This window comes from Crassostrea angulata, chromosome 3 (assembly GCF_025612915.1).
Source record: "Crassostrea angulata isolate pt1a10 chromosome 3, ASM2561291v2, whole genome shotgun sequence".
Classification (NCBI taxonomy): domain Eukaryota; kingdom Metazoa; phylum Mollusca; class Bivalvia; order Ostreida; family Ostreidae; genus Magallana; species Magallana angulata.
The window spans coordinates 40,812,247-40,828,362 of NC_069113.1; the positions used below are offsets into that span (position 1 = coordinate 40,812,247).

The window sequence follows — 16,116 nt, forward strand, 5'->3', positions numbered from 1 at the left end:
AGTATATAGATTTTGAACTAACATCATGAGCGTCTCCTAGTCAATAAGTACATTATCTATTAAATGTTGTTTTTTTCATTAACTACAATTTTAACTTTTTTACAAAACAAAATTAGATTATAATTTAGATTTTAGAACCAATGCTTGATGTTTTGGTGTTTAATACTTCATTTAACTAACAACTAGGAATGACACAGCGACAAAACGAAGTGAATGATCGTATTTCAAACATTTGATTAAAAGTTAAAAATATTTTGAATACCCAAACGTACAACAGATTAGTTTTAATGAAAACGAAAATGATAATTATACTTAACTTTATTATGCTTTATTTTCAGATTTTTGTTACAATTTGGAATGCTAGAGAAAGTTACCAGAATGATTAAAAGGTGAAAAATTATTGAAATAAAAGAAAATATTAAAAAACGAAATACGGGAATTAAAATAAAAGTTACTTAAATTTATACATTTAAGGTATTACTATATAAAATGTATTAAAAATACATTGTGTACTGTTTTATCACTTGATAATTCAATTTAAACAAAACCAGTGATGAACCAGAATATTATTTCCTAGTTATAACATTTAATAAAGCCCTGCTTATTGGGATCACACTTACATGTTGCTCGTGATATAAACTAATCTGCCTTCATAGTTTTGCTGTTAATTATGATGACCGGTAAACTAGATTGTGATTAATTCAGCAGTTTTGGTGATACATTATACATACGAATATACTGTAAAGCTTTTTATTTTCTTGCAGTGTCATTTTCACGGCACTAGTACTAGCTTTTCACGTGGAGGTATTTAAAGATGACAATGTATTCAACCAGTCGGACATGTGTTATCTCGATAATAAGATAGAAAAAGGAACAAGAGAGACAGAAAATATTTGTCATATGAAAATGGGCGAGTTGAGCAGAAATCTTAACAAGCGGACGGAACAGTTTGAGATAGAAAGGCATAAAAATGTAAAAACTTCTCGACACTGCATGAAAGAGAAATTTACAGATATTGCGACTGGAATTGGGAATTATTCAGATCCGGCTAAAAACGAATCAATAAAACAAAATGAAAGAGTTCAGGAATATAGTTTAGAAGATATATTTAGAAAGGAGATAGAAAAAGTGAGAAATGACATGATGAACTATAGTAATCAGTCCAAACATGAGTATATTGGATGTATACAGCAGCTGCAGTCACATATGGGAGAAAAATTCAACACTTCTCAACATTTGTTCTTAAAAGAGATGACCCAAGCTCAAAACAAGTTGATCAGCTTCATAAATCGGTCTAAAATCGAATCAAATGAACACATCAAAGAGATAACGACAGATATAAGAGGAGATATTGCAAATATGACAAAAATCATTGACGACTTTAGAAATTTAAGTGATCGGTTCAGGAATGAATATAATGGTCTTATTAAGGAACTAAAACGAGAAATACAAGAAAACGTAACCGTGCTACAAAAATACATTGCAAACGAAGTGAGAAATTCAAGATCTAACATCAACTATGAAATAAAAAATTACATTTCAGATTATGGTGAGAACAGCTTTATAAATGAAATTCTTCTTTTCTCAAACTGTCTAAATTTTTATGTATGAGTATAACATACCATTTCTTGTCTTTAGGTTCTATGACTTTGACTGTGTGTGCAATACAAGTGATAATAACGTCCTTTTGCTGTTGGAAAAGGTCTAGCAAATCTACAAATCAGGTAAGTATATTGTTTGAATACACACGTAACAGAAAATTTAATTGATAATAGGTTTAATAAAACATGTCGGGGAAGCTATATTCTGTGACGTCGGAATAAATTTACATACTAAATGAGGCACAGACGTAATCGACAAACTGACCAATATGCTGAATGACATTCCTGGGTTGAAATGCATCATGGATTACTACAAAAAATACTACGTTTAAAAATTGCTCCTTTTTCTAATTGCTTTTGGAAAGGCATATTTAATTTTTTCAAGCATTTTGTACACTTAAAACAATATTTACATCATCATCTACTATTTCCATGCTCACGTTTACAAACACTCATTTTACAATGGTAAAAATTTAAGTTCATTAACTGCATTGTAGAAGTCTATTTGTTGACAAAAGCCTTACTGCTAGTGAAGACAGATTTCACGTGATTTCATGGTCCTAAGCATTCGACTCGGAGGTGTTTGTACATTGTCAGGCATTCAAAAGACCTCATGTGGTCATTTAAAGCTTAAGTGTAAATGGTTACGAGATGCGTGTTTGGTGCGTACTCTTGATATTGATCCATGTATTCTTTTAGACAGTACTTACAGTTAGTGTATGCATCTACTCGGACTTACGACATTCCATTAGAGCGAGTATATACAAAAATGACACATACTACTTATAAATGCATGTACATATGTACAATGATCAATGTGCATGCGTATTGATTATTACTATTGTGTAATATAAATGTCATACAACAATAAACATGTATCAAAATGAATTCAGTTTTAAATTCAATTCAACAAATAGCACTACAACAGCGAAAAGCACAACATTTACGAAAATCAAATATTAGAAAATGATGACTTGTGAAGACTTTATGAGAGGTATTTCAACGTATTATTTAACATGGAAAATCGGCAATGTTTGTTAATGTGAGCATGAAAAATCTTAATTAGTACCTAATCTTTGCATTTTTTACAAAAAAAAAATTGAAAATTTTTATAAATTGACGTTCCCACAGTCATTTGAAATTAAGTCGTAAATTAGACTAAATCACGTGTTTATTGTAAAAACGAAAACATGTAGTAAATCACATGTGTTGCTTTTTATTCACTGATTGGACAGTTGTTCGCGGTACGCATCGCTCTGCATAATGACAACGATATCCATAAGGTAGTTTCCCCGACCTGTAAAACAGATATTTGAAATGCATTGTAACATTTACTTTCACTCTCCGTAATTCTTTATGTTGTTGCTTATTTTTATAAAAAAATATCTTAGAAGAATTTTTAAGAATATTTTTGCAACATATCATTACTTTTAATTAATTAGCGTCATTAATTAATGTTCAATTTACATGTATTATTTAAAGGGAATGATACTACAAATATATTGTGCAATAAATCAACTAATGATCATTTACTATAATTGTAAATCGTATTTATTTTTATCAAAAATACCGGAACAATGAATAAATCAAGAAAATCATACGCTTAATTTAAATTTTCCGTCTCTATGGGAGTTGCCATTAAACTTAAATCTAAGACGCCACACCATCATTTCCGGTTTGTTTTATCAACCGCAAATCCTGATATTCACTCTAGATGACAAGTTCTGAAAATTTTATAACAATAGCGATTTAAAACCATTCTTAAACGTTTGACTTTTCTTTGATTGAAACCATGGTCAAACGGAGCATGTTCGTTGAAATCTCAAAGCAGAGAATAATGTCGGTCTGTCGGAAAAATCTCCGCGTAGTTCTGGAAATTGTCAACAGAATCCAAGTATCGTAGAAAATGTGTGCCATCGTTATTCAATTCCGATTTAGAGAATGTATTTTAAACATCCGGACTACAATTTATAACATACTTATTTAGTTATCGAAGAACTTGATTTGTTTAATTTCAACTTTGAATGATAGCAGATTAACACCTTAATAAAAATACATATAATCATGCATACGTGTATTTATTCCTTCGATTGACGTGTGGACCGAAACATTATCAATTTTGTTCAGTCGATTACTTGATTAACAGAAGGGCATAAACAGTGTTTTATACAAAACACTGTGTACGCAAACCATACCAAAATATGTGATATGACGTCAAAATAATGAGGTTTATTGGATTTTAAATGAGTTCTACACCATGTCAGCCTCCAGTAAATACGAATTCTTTAACTTAAACGTCCATTAAGCATAATTATGAAGTTTATTTTCAATACAGCATGACCACATGCGATAATTTAAACCACTTTATTTATATAAATAAAACATAAATTTGACTTTCCTTCCCCTTTAAAATATCTTAATAAGGATAGGCAAAATCAGTATAATAAAAACCATTTTTTTTAAACTGCAACTACCATGTATCGCAATTATCATGGTTTATAAAATGATTAAGTTTCATGTTTCATTTCTTAAGCAACAAAAACTGGAATCAGAAACACCTGAACTGAATATGGAAAATTCGGTGGCTGTTGTTAGTTTTACTGAGGAGAATAGAGAGCTTCATCTAACTATTGCTCGGACTGTGGCATCAGCCTTTCGAATCCATCCTACCTATGTTGGTGGATTGAACAATATATTAAATATTGAACTTAATTCAAAGGTTAGTTTGTATCTTAAATGTATTAGTTACATGCTGTTACATTTAATAGATTTGTAATTACAGAAAAATAATAAGAAAGTTATTTCAGTCCTAATTTTTTTGCATTGGGTTTTTATACTGGTAGGTCTGTCTGATTTTTGTGGATAAGAATGAAAGGAATATAATTTTGGAAACCGATGTGGACATTTCAACAACACGTTCCAATTTCGTAGAAGGCCAAGTAAAGAGAGGTAACCGTACGAAGAACCAATAACCTTCTAAACTTATGATCTTATCATTTAATTAATTAGATATATTTTCATAAGCACAGAACTCATATTTCTAACATCTTAGTCGTATTTATGTGGAACGACAAAAATACAGTATTATCGAAAGAAAAGACAGTTTTGCAAGTTCAAGTTACTCTTTTAAGCTTATGTTTTTGTAGGTAGCACACACGTATTGATAGTTTATTGTCAGCATGAAGGCTCCCGAAACTTGACCACGCTGTACAACAGAAATCTTGGTAACATCAAACAGCATGCAACACTGAAGCAGCTACAGAGACAGAACCGTGTTCTGACCATTGATAAAGAGTTCTCTCCCTACCAAACCGACTATCTTAGAATATTCTTGAATGAAATGTTGATAGACTAGTTTGCACTATAATGCTTTTTAAAGTCATATAAATTGAAACTTAATATAGAGTGTAATTATGTATCAAGGAAAAAAGATGTGTGTATATAAAAAGTGATTTGCAAACGAATTTTGTAAAAATCTTCACACATTCAGTTTGTTTATGCAAGTGAGTAGCATTATGTTCTTATCGTATGCGGGGATCATGAATGAATTTTTCATTCTTTGATTAGAGTTTCTTAAAGAGACATGGTCACGATTTTGGTCAAAAATTATTTTTCTGATTTTAATGTTTATAATGCTTCAGTAAGGCATTTTTAATATGCAACCAACATTTAAGTGTCATTCGTTGAGTTATAAGCGAGTTACAGAGCTCACAATTCCTTACTATGTAAACGATGCCTTTGTTTACATTCTGAATGTTGAATTGAAAAGTCCTAGTTTGGAGCATAAATGAAGTGTTAAACGTTATGAACTGTTTATTTATGCTAAAAATCAGCTTGAATTTTTTTTAATGGTATATTGAACCCATGTAAACATAAACAGGGCACGAGTCTTGTTTACATATCAAAGAATTGTGAGCTCTGTAACTTGATTTTAAATTAATGACTGACTATAAAATTTCACTTGATCATTAGAAATACATATCTAAGGCATTGTAAGAAATAAAAACAGAAAAATAGAATTTGACAAAAACCGCGACCATGCCCCTTTTTATGTTGAAAGTCCGTTCTTTTAACAATAAGTTGTGTTTTAAATCATGCGAAAGTTGTTTCCTTATTCTTCCATGCTGTCTGAAAAAGCATATTTTGGTGGGTTTTTTTTTTTACATCTTCGTTGTAATTTTGGGATCCGCTGAAAAAAAACATTTGCAGAGCTCCAAATTCACCCACCGATATTACAACATACACGAATACTCTAAATAGCGTAAACATGCTTGGTCCGATTTCATATTCTATTTCATGAACTAGGTTAATTTAGCTCATTTGATTTGAATGTTGAGGTGATCTTTGTCACATTGAAGTCAGGAGGTTTGATTGTGAATGTATTTAATTTACATTTCGACTTCTTCTCCAGGCCCACTTGACCAATTTCAAGCACATTCAATATAAAGCGGGTAGTGCATGGATTTTTGAAGTGAAGAGTAGGACCTCGTTCAAGGCAATTGCATTAAGAAATAATAAAAAAAAAGGTTGTGGTTAACAGAGAAGTTCTTTTCTGCTGATTAACAACCAGTTGACTTAGGATCCCTGACTTATGACTGGAAGTCGAAAAGCCCTAAATATGTAAATGTTTTCTCAAATATGAAACGAAAGTACCATCGGTCTGTAATCTTATCTTACCTGCGCAAGGTAAAAGATAACATTAAATTACATAAGACAGCGCAAATAAAGAAGCCGTCGTGTAAGTATATTTTTAAAATATTGATTGTAATGCTTGCTAGTACTGGCGTCAAATCTTTTATTGTCCAAAAAAAAATTCATGTTGTGTGAGGTACAATTTGCAAGTGAACAATGGAAAGCCCAAGTTTAGAATCACAAATACATCTGCTTAAGGAAAAAATCCACAACCATGAAGGAAAACCTTTAACAATAGCTGTCGTTGGTCAACATGGCTGCGGAAAGTCGTCTTTTATAAATACGGCCTTGGCGGTTTTAACCGGTGAATATCATGAACGTGCTATCGTTGGAAGTTTTGGAAAGAGAGGAGGGCACGGGACCCGTAGAGTTACTAGGTAACACATTATGCTTTAAGTTTAATTTATATCCTTTAAAATATAATGTATATTAAATAGTATTTGGTTTTTTAAATCTAAAAATGAGAGTAAAGGAGTAATATATATATATATATATATATATATATATATATATATATATATATATATATATATATATATATATATATATATAAGACATGTGTTACAGAAGATTGATGTCAGTCAAAACTTTTTAATATTTTCTCGCTTTTAATGGTGGTAGTGGGAGGGGGAGGATTTAATTTTCATTTGTGCAAACACGCTCGTTTCTTATCACATCACATTTTACAGCAAGTTTCAATTATCGACCAAAAAACAACTAATTTTAACTAAAAGTTGCATCTTAATTTCGGAAAAATAAATATATTTCCAATTATCAACTATTAAAATGTACCTTTACACCTGGGGACACCGAACACATATTAGACGTCAGTCTTGACTTCCCCTACAATCGGTACTTCTTGATCTTGGTAGTGGGCTCAACGATCAAGAAAACTTCATACTGATACTCGTCTGCTTATTGCCTAATAAGGTAAAACATACTTTTTTGTGTACACAGTACGTGCTTCGTTTAGTAGGATTAAAGAACACCGTCTTGGGGTGTGTAAAAATGTCATTTAATACCGCTACTTTAAAATACAGAAAGGAGTAATTTAAACAATAAACTAGTTTTTTTATGGTGATTTATGTGGGTATGAAGGTAGCGATATATCAGATAAGTATATAACCTGCATTACCAGGTTATGTACATTTTTTCTGCAATGGTCGCTACCTTCATAGCTCGCCGGATTATTCATAGACAGCATTTCATTGTTTATATTTACAACTCTCTTTACAAAAATTCATGGCAATTATTTAGTAAAATTTACTAAATCATTGTTAGATACATAATTTTGGATAGAAGAAATGGCCTTTTCTCTATGAATGAAACTTGAGTCTGACGAAATTTCGTGCAGTCGTAGTTTTCTTAGGTTGGTGAAGGCTTCTGCCGATCAATAAACTGCCTAAAACTGAACAATGTTGATTTCACCTATCAGTGTCTATAGAGCTATGAATCGCAATTGGTTAAAAATAGAGGAAAATGTTCGGTCGGTTTAAGTAAAGAATACCTTGTAAGTTAAAAAAGTATATTTTTTTTTACAGAAAATGAGAAAAAAGAAATATTTAACTATTATATATCATGAAAAACAAAGCTCAAATTGGGAAGAATGACCTTGATATTGCTACCAATATATGATAATGGAATCCTTTATTTTTATACTATCATACAATGAAAAATAATATCATACAGTGGAAAATGTAATTACATATCAATTTAGAAAATAAGAAATCTAATGTATACTACATGTATATATGTAGTTCAAAAGCATAAAATACACATTAAAAATCATATGATAAAATAATATATTTAAATATTTCATATGAGATCAATTTATCTCATTCTTTCACTTGGTTAACTCATACCACTCATTAAATGATAAGAAACGTATATCATATGATACAATATCGTATTAAATATGTATAGAATGAAATTGGATGGTAACTTGACTCTATGTCATATCACGCACATTGATGCAAAACAACAACATCTCGTACTTTGATATTATATTTGTTCACAGTCATGAAAATCATGATCAGGCTCCCTATTTGACGATATCTACACATCTTGTAATGTGAACCAAACAAGTCTTGATAGGAAATAAAGGCATTTAAATTAATATGTTACCAGCTCTAACACTCAAACCAGCTTTTAAATGGTCCATGACTTCTTTGAAAAAGAACCAGTTTCCCTACCTTTTCTAAAATGAATAACCTTAGTTGACATGTACATTTAAACTACATGTACATTTTGTCGTATAAAGTGTGTTGAATATCCTTCGTATCTCATAAGTTGCTTCCAAATTGTTTATTTTTGATTTTTTTTTCTACAGATACACGAAAAAGAGATATCTTGGTAAAAGTAACGAAGATGAGATGAGACACGGCTATCCACTTTTTGTAGATATGATGGGATTTCAGAATGACGAAAATGTCAATGAATTCTTAGAGAATGTATTTGAAGGTCATGTCAGAGAAGGGACTTAATTTAATCGAGCCCAAGAGCAAAGGTATCAATCTCAATGTATTATAAGATACAATTTCAAGCATGAAAGCATAAACGTGTATTAAGTTCTTATCAGATTAATAAAAATAACTTAACGCATTTATATGACAATTGTGAACAGTACTTTTAGTTTTAAATAGATTTTCAACGTTTGCTTGAGTAGATTTCTCGTGGTAAAAATATTTTTATAATCACTTGAAATGTGTAATCAACGACGATATTAGATGACTGATAAATTCAAAGCAAATGAAGATGTTTATGCAACTTGAACCTAGCCCATGGAGCTCATTTTGGTAGCGACAATTGTTTTTAATAGTAGTAGTCAGCGCTTAACTGTGGCGAATTCTTGTCATCTATATTGTCACAAAACACACTTCCCCTTTCATCTCCAAAGTTTTGAAAAATATATAACAGGAGCGTGAAGGATATAATTTTTAATCAGATTAATTTTGCATTTAAAAAAGCCATTTTTGTATTTTTAAAAGTCATAAAAATGAATTGTGAAAAACCACGATGAGAAATACTTACTAAGTGATCAACAAAGACGAGGATATAAAACCAATAGTTTCACCGGTTGAGGACAAATTTTTCATATAATCGACAAGCTATTTACCAAATTTTATTATATTTAAAAAAGTGAGAATTCAGTTAACTGATATTTCTCAACTATCATTACTTTGTGCATCAAATATAAATTCAAAACATCAAAACCCAGAATAAAACTTTTTTATGTGAGTTTGAATTGTTATGATTGTATAAACACAGACTTGAATCATGATCAATAGTTTTTTTTAAGACCAAAGGCGCAGATTTGTAGCGGAAGGATACAAAGGTAAAGACTATTGATCAAATATCAACGTACAATCTACATGAGTACTTAAGATAGGAATACGACATTTCGGAAGAAATTGCTTGTCATAACTGGATTAAATACCCTCAAATAGATAAATCAAAAACAAATTTGCTGTTTTGATTAAACATTAAAGCATATTCTTGCAAACTTCAAAAGGATGATAAAGCATATGTATTTTTACAAGTACTTTATGTGATAAAATACACATATTTAACAAGGTTATGTTCATAAACGTGCTGGTTGAGGATAGATATATTTAAGAAATAATTGTAGACGCAAACAGTGCTGGATATAAGAAAAACATTGAAGTATTTCGCTGATTGGCCATACTATATTTGTTTCAGCTGAAATTTAAAAGAAACCCAATATGCACAGATTTCTCCATATTATCATAATGGGAAAGCGGATGATTATTATATTTATGCAGTACAATCTATGCGGATATTTTTAAAAAGTTTGTCTCATACACTCTGTCATTCGTTTGTCGTTAATCATTTGATTAAAGTGAGCAAGATACTACACTTGATCATAAAGTTTCATATGATTAATTTCAGCATATATTATAAATCTAAGGTGACCTAATGAGCAATTGTTACGAATAAATACGAATGTCATCTAGAAACCATTAAAAACAGGGAAGTCTTCATGTCGCAAGCAATCGCGGTATTTCACGAATGCACAGGACAAGTGTAAAATACATTCAGTTATTTTGAAGTGACTTTACAAAACTGATGCGGGAAATTACACAATCATTTTCGAAGACAAACTGTTACAAAACTTGAACTTCATCTCTCAATACACAGAAATTAAACTATAGGTTAAACACAATTATATTCTATTTCATCACAATTCATAGGAATTGAAATATTGAGTAAATTAGGATGACTGAATGAAATGTAAATTAATATCAAATATTTAGACATCATCTCAAAAAGTACCTTTTAAACTTTTAATATTAACCTGTAGGAGTACTCATTTTCTCTTTACTTTGTTCACCCACAAATAAACATTTTAGAGCAAATTTAAAAAATGCATCATAAGCTCACCTGAACCGAATGTTCGAGCAAACTTTTCTGGTCCATCACTCGATTGTCTATCCGACCGTCCGTCTGTCTCTAAACATTCATTACATTTTCTCTAAAATCACTGGGCCAAATTTAACCAAACTTCGTTCAAAGCGTTTTTGGGAGTTGATTTTAATCAACTCTCCTATGCAGTTACTCTGGCAAACCGAAAGTGAAACAGTGTTTGGACCTAAGCACAAATCATCGCCGCTGACAAGACTTAGTTCTTGAAAATAATAGAAAAATTCGATGTAACGAATGCTGAAGCATTGTTTTTCAAGGAAACTTATCTATAAACACTTTGAAAATAGTCAGATTTTATATAATACGAACAATTTAGATATTTTTGTAGTCTCATGTGTTCCTACGCCAGAGTGTAATTAAAGTCTCGTTAAACCAGACGCTCGGTTGTCTCCGTTAATCTCCGACAAGCAAGAGAGCCTCTCTGCTTGTCGGAGATTTACGGAGACAGCCGAACGTCTGGTTGAACGAGACTAGTGTTCGATATCAATAGTGCTTGGATCCATACGATTTTTAGCCGGGCTCTGCTGAAAGCAGAGTCCTGGCTATAGGCAGGCAAATCGCCAATGTTACTATAAATAGCACAAGTAAACAAAAAACCAAACAGCGTCAAGGTTAGGCTTCCGCTATACCAAATAGTTACACAAAGAGCCACGTTTTGTCAAAAGTGTTGGCATTTTGTTGTTGCTTTTTAAATTTCGAATGAATTGTCTATCTTTTTTAGTTTTCTTATTAATAACGTGTTTTTAAAACATAACTATGCATTTTGGACACATACAATGCGCATGAATTTCCATGAACTACTTTGCTGCCCGATGAAGAAATGGGGATTGAATATATAATGCTTGTTGCAAAATTCAAGGCAGCAACTGTTGAACTTTTTAACTTCTACTAGACAGACATATTTTTTGTTTATAGCCGCTTACAAAATTTGGTCGCTCTCTGATGCTTTGCCGACATTAAAAGCATGAGAGAGAGAGAGAGAGAGAGAGAGAGAGAGATTTTCAGTACACAATATGCATAAAGACACACCAAAAAAGAGCCCGGCTTTCAGTACTTCAGTACTTTGATTAGAATTGTTTCGATTCGAATACATAGTTTGAAATCTATCTTTAAATATTTCACAACATGATTCATATGGGGTTTCTCGAAATTCTTGTCGGAAAAGTCTAAAAATTCATATAATAAAAAAGTGTGTAATTCAAATACAGACTAGAAACTAAATGCCATGCAAGATAAGTTGATTTAAAATAAATGATAATCGATAAAATCAACTCCCCTGAGTACTTCAGTACTTTGATTATGTGAGGAGGTTTATGAGAAGGGGTTCTTATTTACAAAAAAGCGCAAACATATTTTAAAAAGGAGATAATTTAAATTCTTGACCTCTGGACCATTACTGGGGCCCAAAGAGGGGTTCAAAGTTTAAAATAGAAGTATATAGGGGTAATGTTTCAATTAATTTTCACTAGTACTACAATGCTACAGTTTGTGAGATTACCATGCAACCATCCTCAGATAGTGTACTATCTAAATTGTTAGTACCTTAAACCTGAACCTATTCTGGCGTTCACAAAGGGTTAAAAATTCCACATAGAATTTTTTTTCTATTAAAAAATTACGCTAAGCGACATCACACTAATATCTTTTTGTCCCCATATCAAGGTCACAGTCACTGTCTTTTACTTTTAAAAAAAAATTATTTGTTGTTCATTTTCCTTTTTCATATTTGATACCTTGAGATCTAGAATAATAATGAAAGATTGCTCAGTTGATGCATCTTACATCCCAGGATATGATGTCCAACAAGTATGCTTCATTTTATGTATTGTTTTTTCTACATTGTCACATCTTAGAACATATGGACCTCTTGGTTTGGTTAGGAATGAGTTCAGTACTCATAAGTGTGTTAATGTGTTTGAAAATGCAGATCTTCAAAAGTGTAGGGATGCTAAAGATTTAGTATTGAGTGCCTTGATTTTCAGTTTTCCCGAGAAGCTTAACCAACCGACAATAAACAACGTTGGTATAAAAATGAGCTACTCTTTGTTTGGGTTGATGCTATAGTTTCCTTCCATCATCCCCCTATATTGTGTCCCCCTTTTTGACGAAATGGAGGGGTAGTTCTGCCACACCATCCCTCTCCCAACTCTAAAAATACGATGCCACGTGCCTGTGCTGGGATCCTCAGTATGGTTTTTAGTGCTAAAAAGGAAAGTAAAGTCTTAGTTTATTGAGACTGGGGGGTCAAAAATTAAGCCATTAGATCTAGCTTAACTTTTTAAATATGATTATAACGCTATATTTACATCCACTAAAAATGATTCCCTCTATGACTAATGGAAATTACTTGGAATTTATACAAGCAGGACTAGACAGAAATCAACAGAATCCAAAGCACAACCCTGCTGTCGGTTTAAGAATATACTCATTATTCTAATTTCCAAAAACTGTTACTAGATGGATTGTTGAGATTATTACTCATTTTTTTAAGTTGATGAGCAATCAACAAGGTTCTCTGTGAACGTGACAATAGGAAAATTCTATTAGTTAGATGACATAATGTGAATATTGTGTTTCTATAAATACATGTATGTCTGCCGATGTACAGAGTTTATATGAATTGTTCAAATAATTTCAGTTGGAACAGTAGATGAGTCAACATCTATTGTATTAATAACTACTTGAATGAACAATCGTTTTGTTTGACATTTTTGAAATCTATTTGTATCCTTTGGTGGATGCAATGATGAAGGTAATGATTTCGAAGTTTTTTGGCAACACATATAATCATTATAAAATAAGCATAACTTCCACTTCAGAAAACCGCTTGTCAGTATGCAACAATTAGCGCTGCTCCTAGGAAATGAAATCGTTCCTAGAGTGGACAGAATAATTTTTGTTGCCTCTGCCGTATCCAAAGAATTTCCTGAAGAACTGATCAACGCTGTAAAATTGCAAGCTTCAGGGGGAACAAGAGGTAGTCATAATCTATTTAATTGTTTTAAACAAGTGTAGGTCAATACAGTTGTATTATTTTGTTTTTGGCTGAGTACTTTTATAAGTCCCCTACCAGTTTCACCGGAGGGGACTATAGCTTTCCTTTGCGTCCGTCAGTCCGTCCGTCTGTCTGTCTGTCCGTCTGTCGGTCTGTCTGTCCCACTTCAGTTTTCCACACTTTTTTTTCTTTATGCGTTTGAGGAATAATATGAAATTTGCTGAACAGCTTTAAAATGTCAAACCACAGATCAAATTTGCACTCTTGTAGCCTCTGGTTGAAATATTTTTGAGAAAATTAATTTTTTATATTCCAATTTCTTAATGTTCGGGTTCGTTATCGGGTTCGGTGTGTATTGAATAAACGAGAAAAGTATTTACTCAGTAATAATACCGTGCATTACTTGTTCCATTCCTTTTATTGTTTCTAACAAACAAATAAGTTCTGTAAAATAGTGTCAAGCATTGTGTTGTAAATTTAATCGACAGGGTTTTTTGTATTATTACAATCGAGTTCGTTATCGGGTTGGTCTGTTGATTCGGGGTACAGAAGACGGTAAGAAATGATATTCTGCATAACAGTGCATTGTTTTCACAAATTTCTACCAGCAAATACTTAATGGACTTGGCGAAATTACAGGAGATAAAATAAAGAGTATTATTTTATCCATTTTTTAATTTAATTTCTATATCAACTATGTAGTTTGAATTTCCTCTGTTCTTTTATCTCTGATTAAAGTATAACATCTCGTTTATAATAGTTTTGAAATAGATATATGCTTCGAAGCTTTCATAGAAAAATGCAAACCGGTAGGGGACGTGTATTGCTTATGCAATACTCTCAGAATGCTTGTTGTAACTGACATAAAAGTCATTTTTTTTACATTAGAAATCCCCTTGTTTGGGGTTCTTACACATGGCGATGAAATAACCGAGGAAGACGAACAATTTCAAAAAATGGAGAATGACTTAAAGGAATGTTTAGGGTTATCACCAATGCGCTACTTACGATGTACCAATTACCGCAGTAATTTTCCACAGGACGACGAGAGGAACCCTGACATCGAAATACCTGTAATGAGGTTTCTTCGACAGGTGTTGTTGATTTAATTTACTTTATTTAAAGTATCTCAGTCCTCATGTTTTGATTTAATTGCGCAGATGACCATTATATTTTAAATGAATATGATTTTATTTATTTAAACATCACAGAAAGATTAATATTTCAAAAATACACAACATTCATAAAGAAAATTCATTTGGATTAAAGAAAGAAACATGTTTTTTGGGGAGCTATTTTTTCATGCGGAAGTTTTGTTAGACGAGAAAGATAGAAACAAGAAATTTTATGAAATTTCAATATATTTTATTAATTCTTCACACTTTTAACATTTGAAAGATTTGACGTGTTTCATATTCTCTAGGTTCTGTGTGACAAGTATAAGATTGAATCTTGAGAGAGTGATAGACGTTTAGCATAAAATATGCAAATATATATAAAATATCTGAATCATTCACAATTGATATCTATGCACATTGCTAAATATTTTCAGGTGATCGATACTGAACGAGACGTTCTTGAAAAAGAAAGAAGCATTACAGACCATTTGTACAGGCGGATGAATATGAAGCTAAAAACCATATCGGTTTACTTTTTGCAGGTTATTTTGGTCATGTTGTATTTGTTTTTCATTATGATTACTCCCTCAGAAATTCGGTCTTTTTGCAGCAGTATGAAAAAGACCGGGCAGGAGCAGTATTTGCCCAGTCTCGTTTACTTATGTAAACTGAATTCAGATGGTAAAATCATGGAAAAACCTTCCTTGCTTTACTTATTCTTATTTTTGGCGTTTGTATACTATGGTGTCACTCCGTTATTCAAGTTATGCTTGAAACATAATGCAAATTTAAAAGCTGTCTTTAATCAGAGAATTTTAACATGTATTGGAATGGAAAGGCGTGGTAAATGATGGCCATATATGAAAAGTTACCTTCATGCATTGTAATGACAATATCGTTACATGAAAAATACGGTGTGTCACATTTCTAAGTTGCAACATTTCACAATTTGAATCTTTTTAAGGACCATTTAATTAATAATTTTCTAAATGTTTAAATGTTTTGACATTTTATTTCATAATTAAAAATCACTCGCGTATATGTAATGATGGTGTTATTGTAGATAAAGACAACAACTCCAACGTAGGGTTCTCTATTATGACTTTATATTATATCATAAGCTCTGAAATATTTAACAATACATGTATCACAATAAGTAATTTATCAATATCACATCATCATAAAAATAAAATAGATCACACATAATATATCATTGCATTGTATAAGAATCAAAACATCCATTTCATGATTTTGCCAAGCACAGTTT

At 31.6% G+C, this 16,116-nt stretch overlaps 1 protein-coding gene and 1 pseudogene across 1 annotated transcript; both read left to right on the forward strand.

The window, feature by feature from the left end:
- The first annotated feature begins 317 nt into the window (after positions 1-317).
- On the forward strand, positions 318-5,033 carry LOC128175658 (uncharacterized). The gene is made up of 6 exons (XM_052841453.1): positions 318-389; positions 765-1,549; positions 1,639-1,724; positions 4,135-4,320; positions 4,445-4,550; positions 4,748-5,033. Exons 1-6 carry the CDS (start codon positions 358-360, stop codon positions 4,954-4,956), a joined length of 1,404 nt encoding a protein of 467 aa, XP_052697413.1. The 5' UTR covers positions 318-357; the 3' UTR covers positions 4,957-5,033.
- Positions 5,034-6,338: 1,305 nt separating this feature from the next.
- Positions 6,339-15,806, forward strand: LOC128177766 (uncharacterized; annotated as a pseudogene).
- The last annotated feature ends 310 nt before the right edge of the window (positions 15,807-16,116 follow it).

What these genes read in the sequence shown, in the direction of transcription:
- LOC128175658 (XM_052841453.1), top strand. Translation starts at nt 358, where the DNA reads ATGCTAGAGAAAGTTACCAGAATGATTAAAAG. An exon ending in GTTACCAGAATGATTAAAAG is followed by an intron (nt 390 to 764) that starts GTGAAAAATTAT and finishes ATTTTCTTGCAG; the next exon opens with TGTCATTTTCACGGCACTAG. An exon ending in ATATTGAACTTAATTCAAAG is followed by an intron (nt 4,321 to 4,444) that starts GTTAGTTTGTAT and finishes TTATACTGGTAG; the next exon opens with GTCTGTCTGATTTTTGTGGA.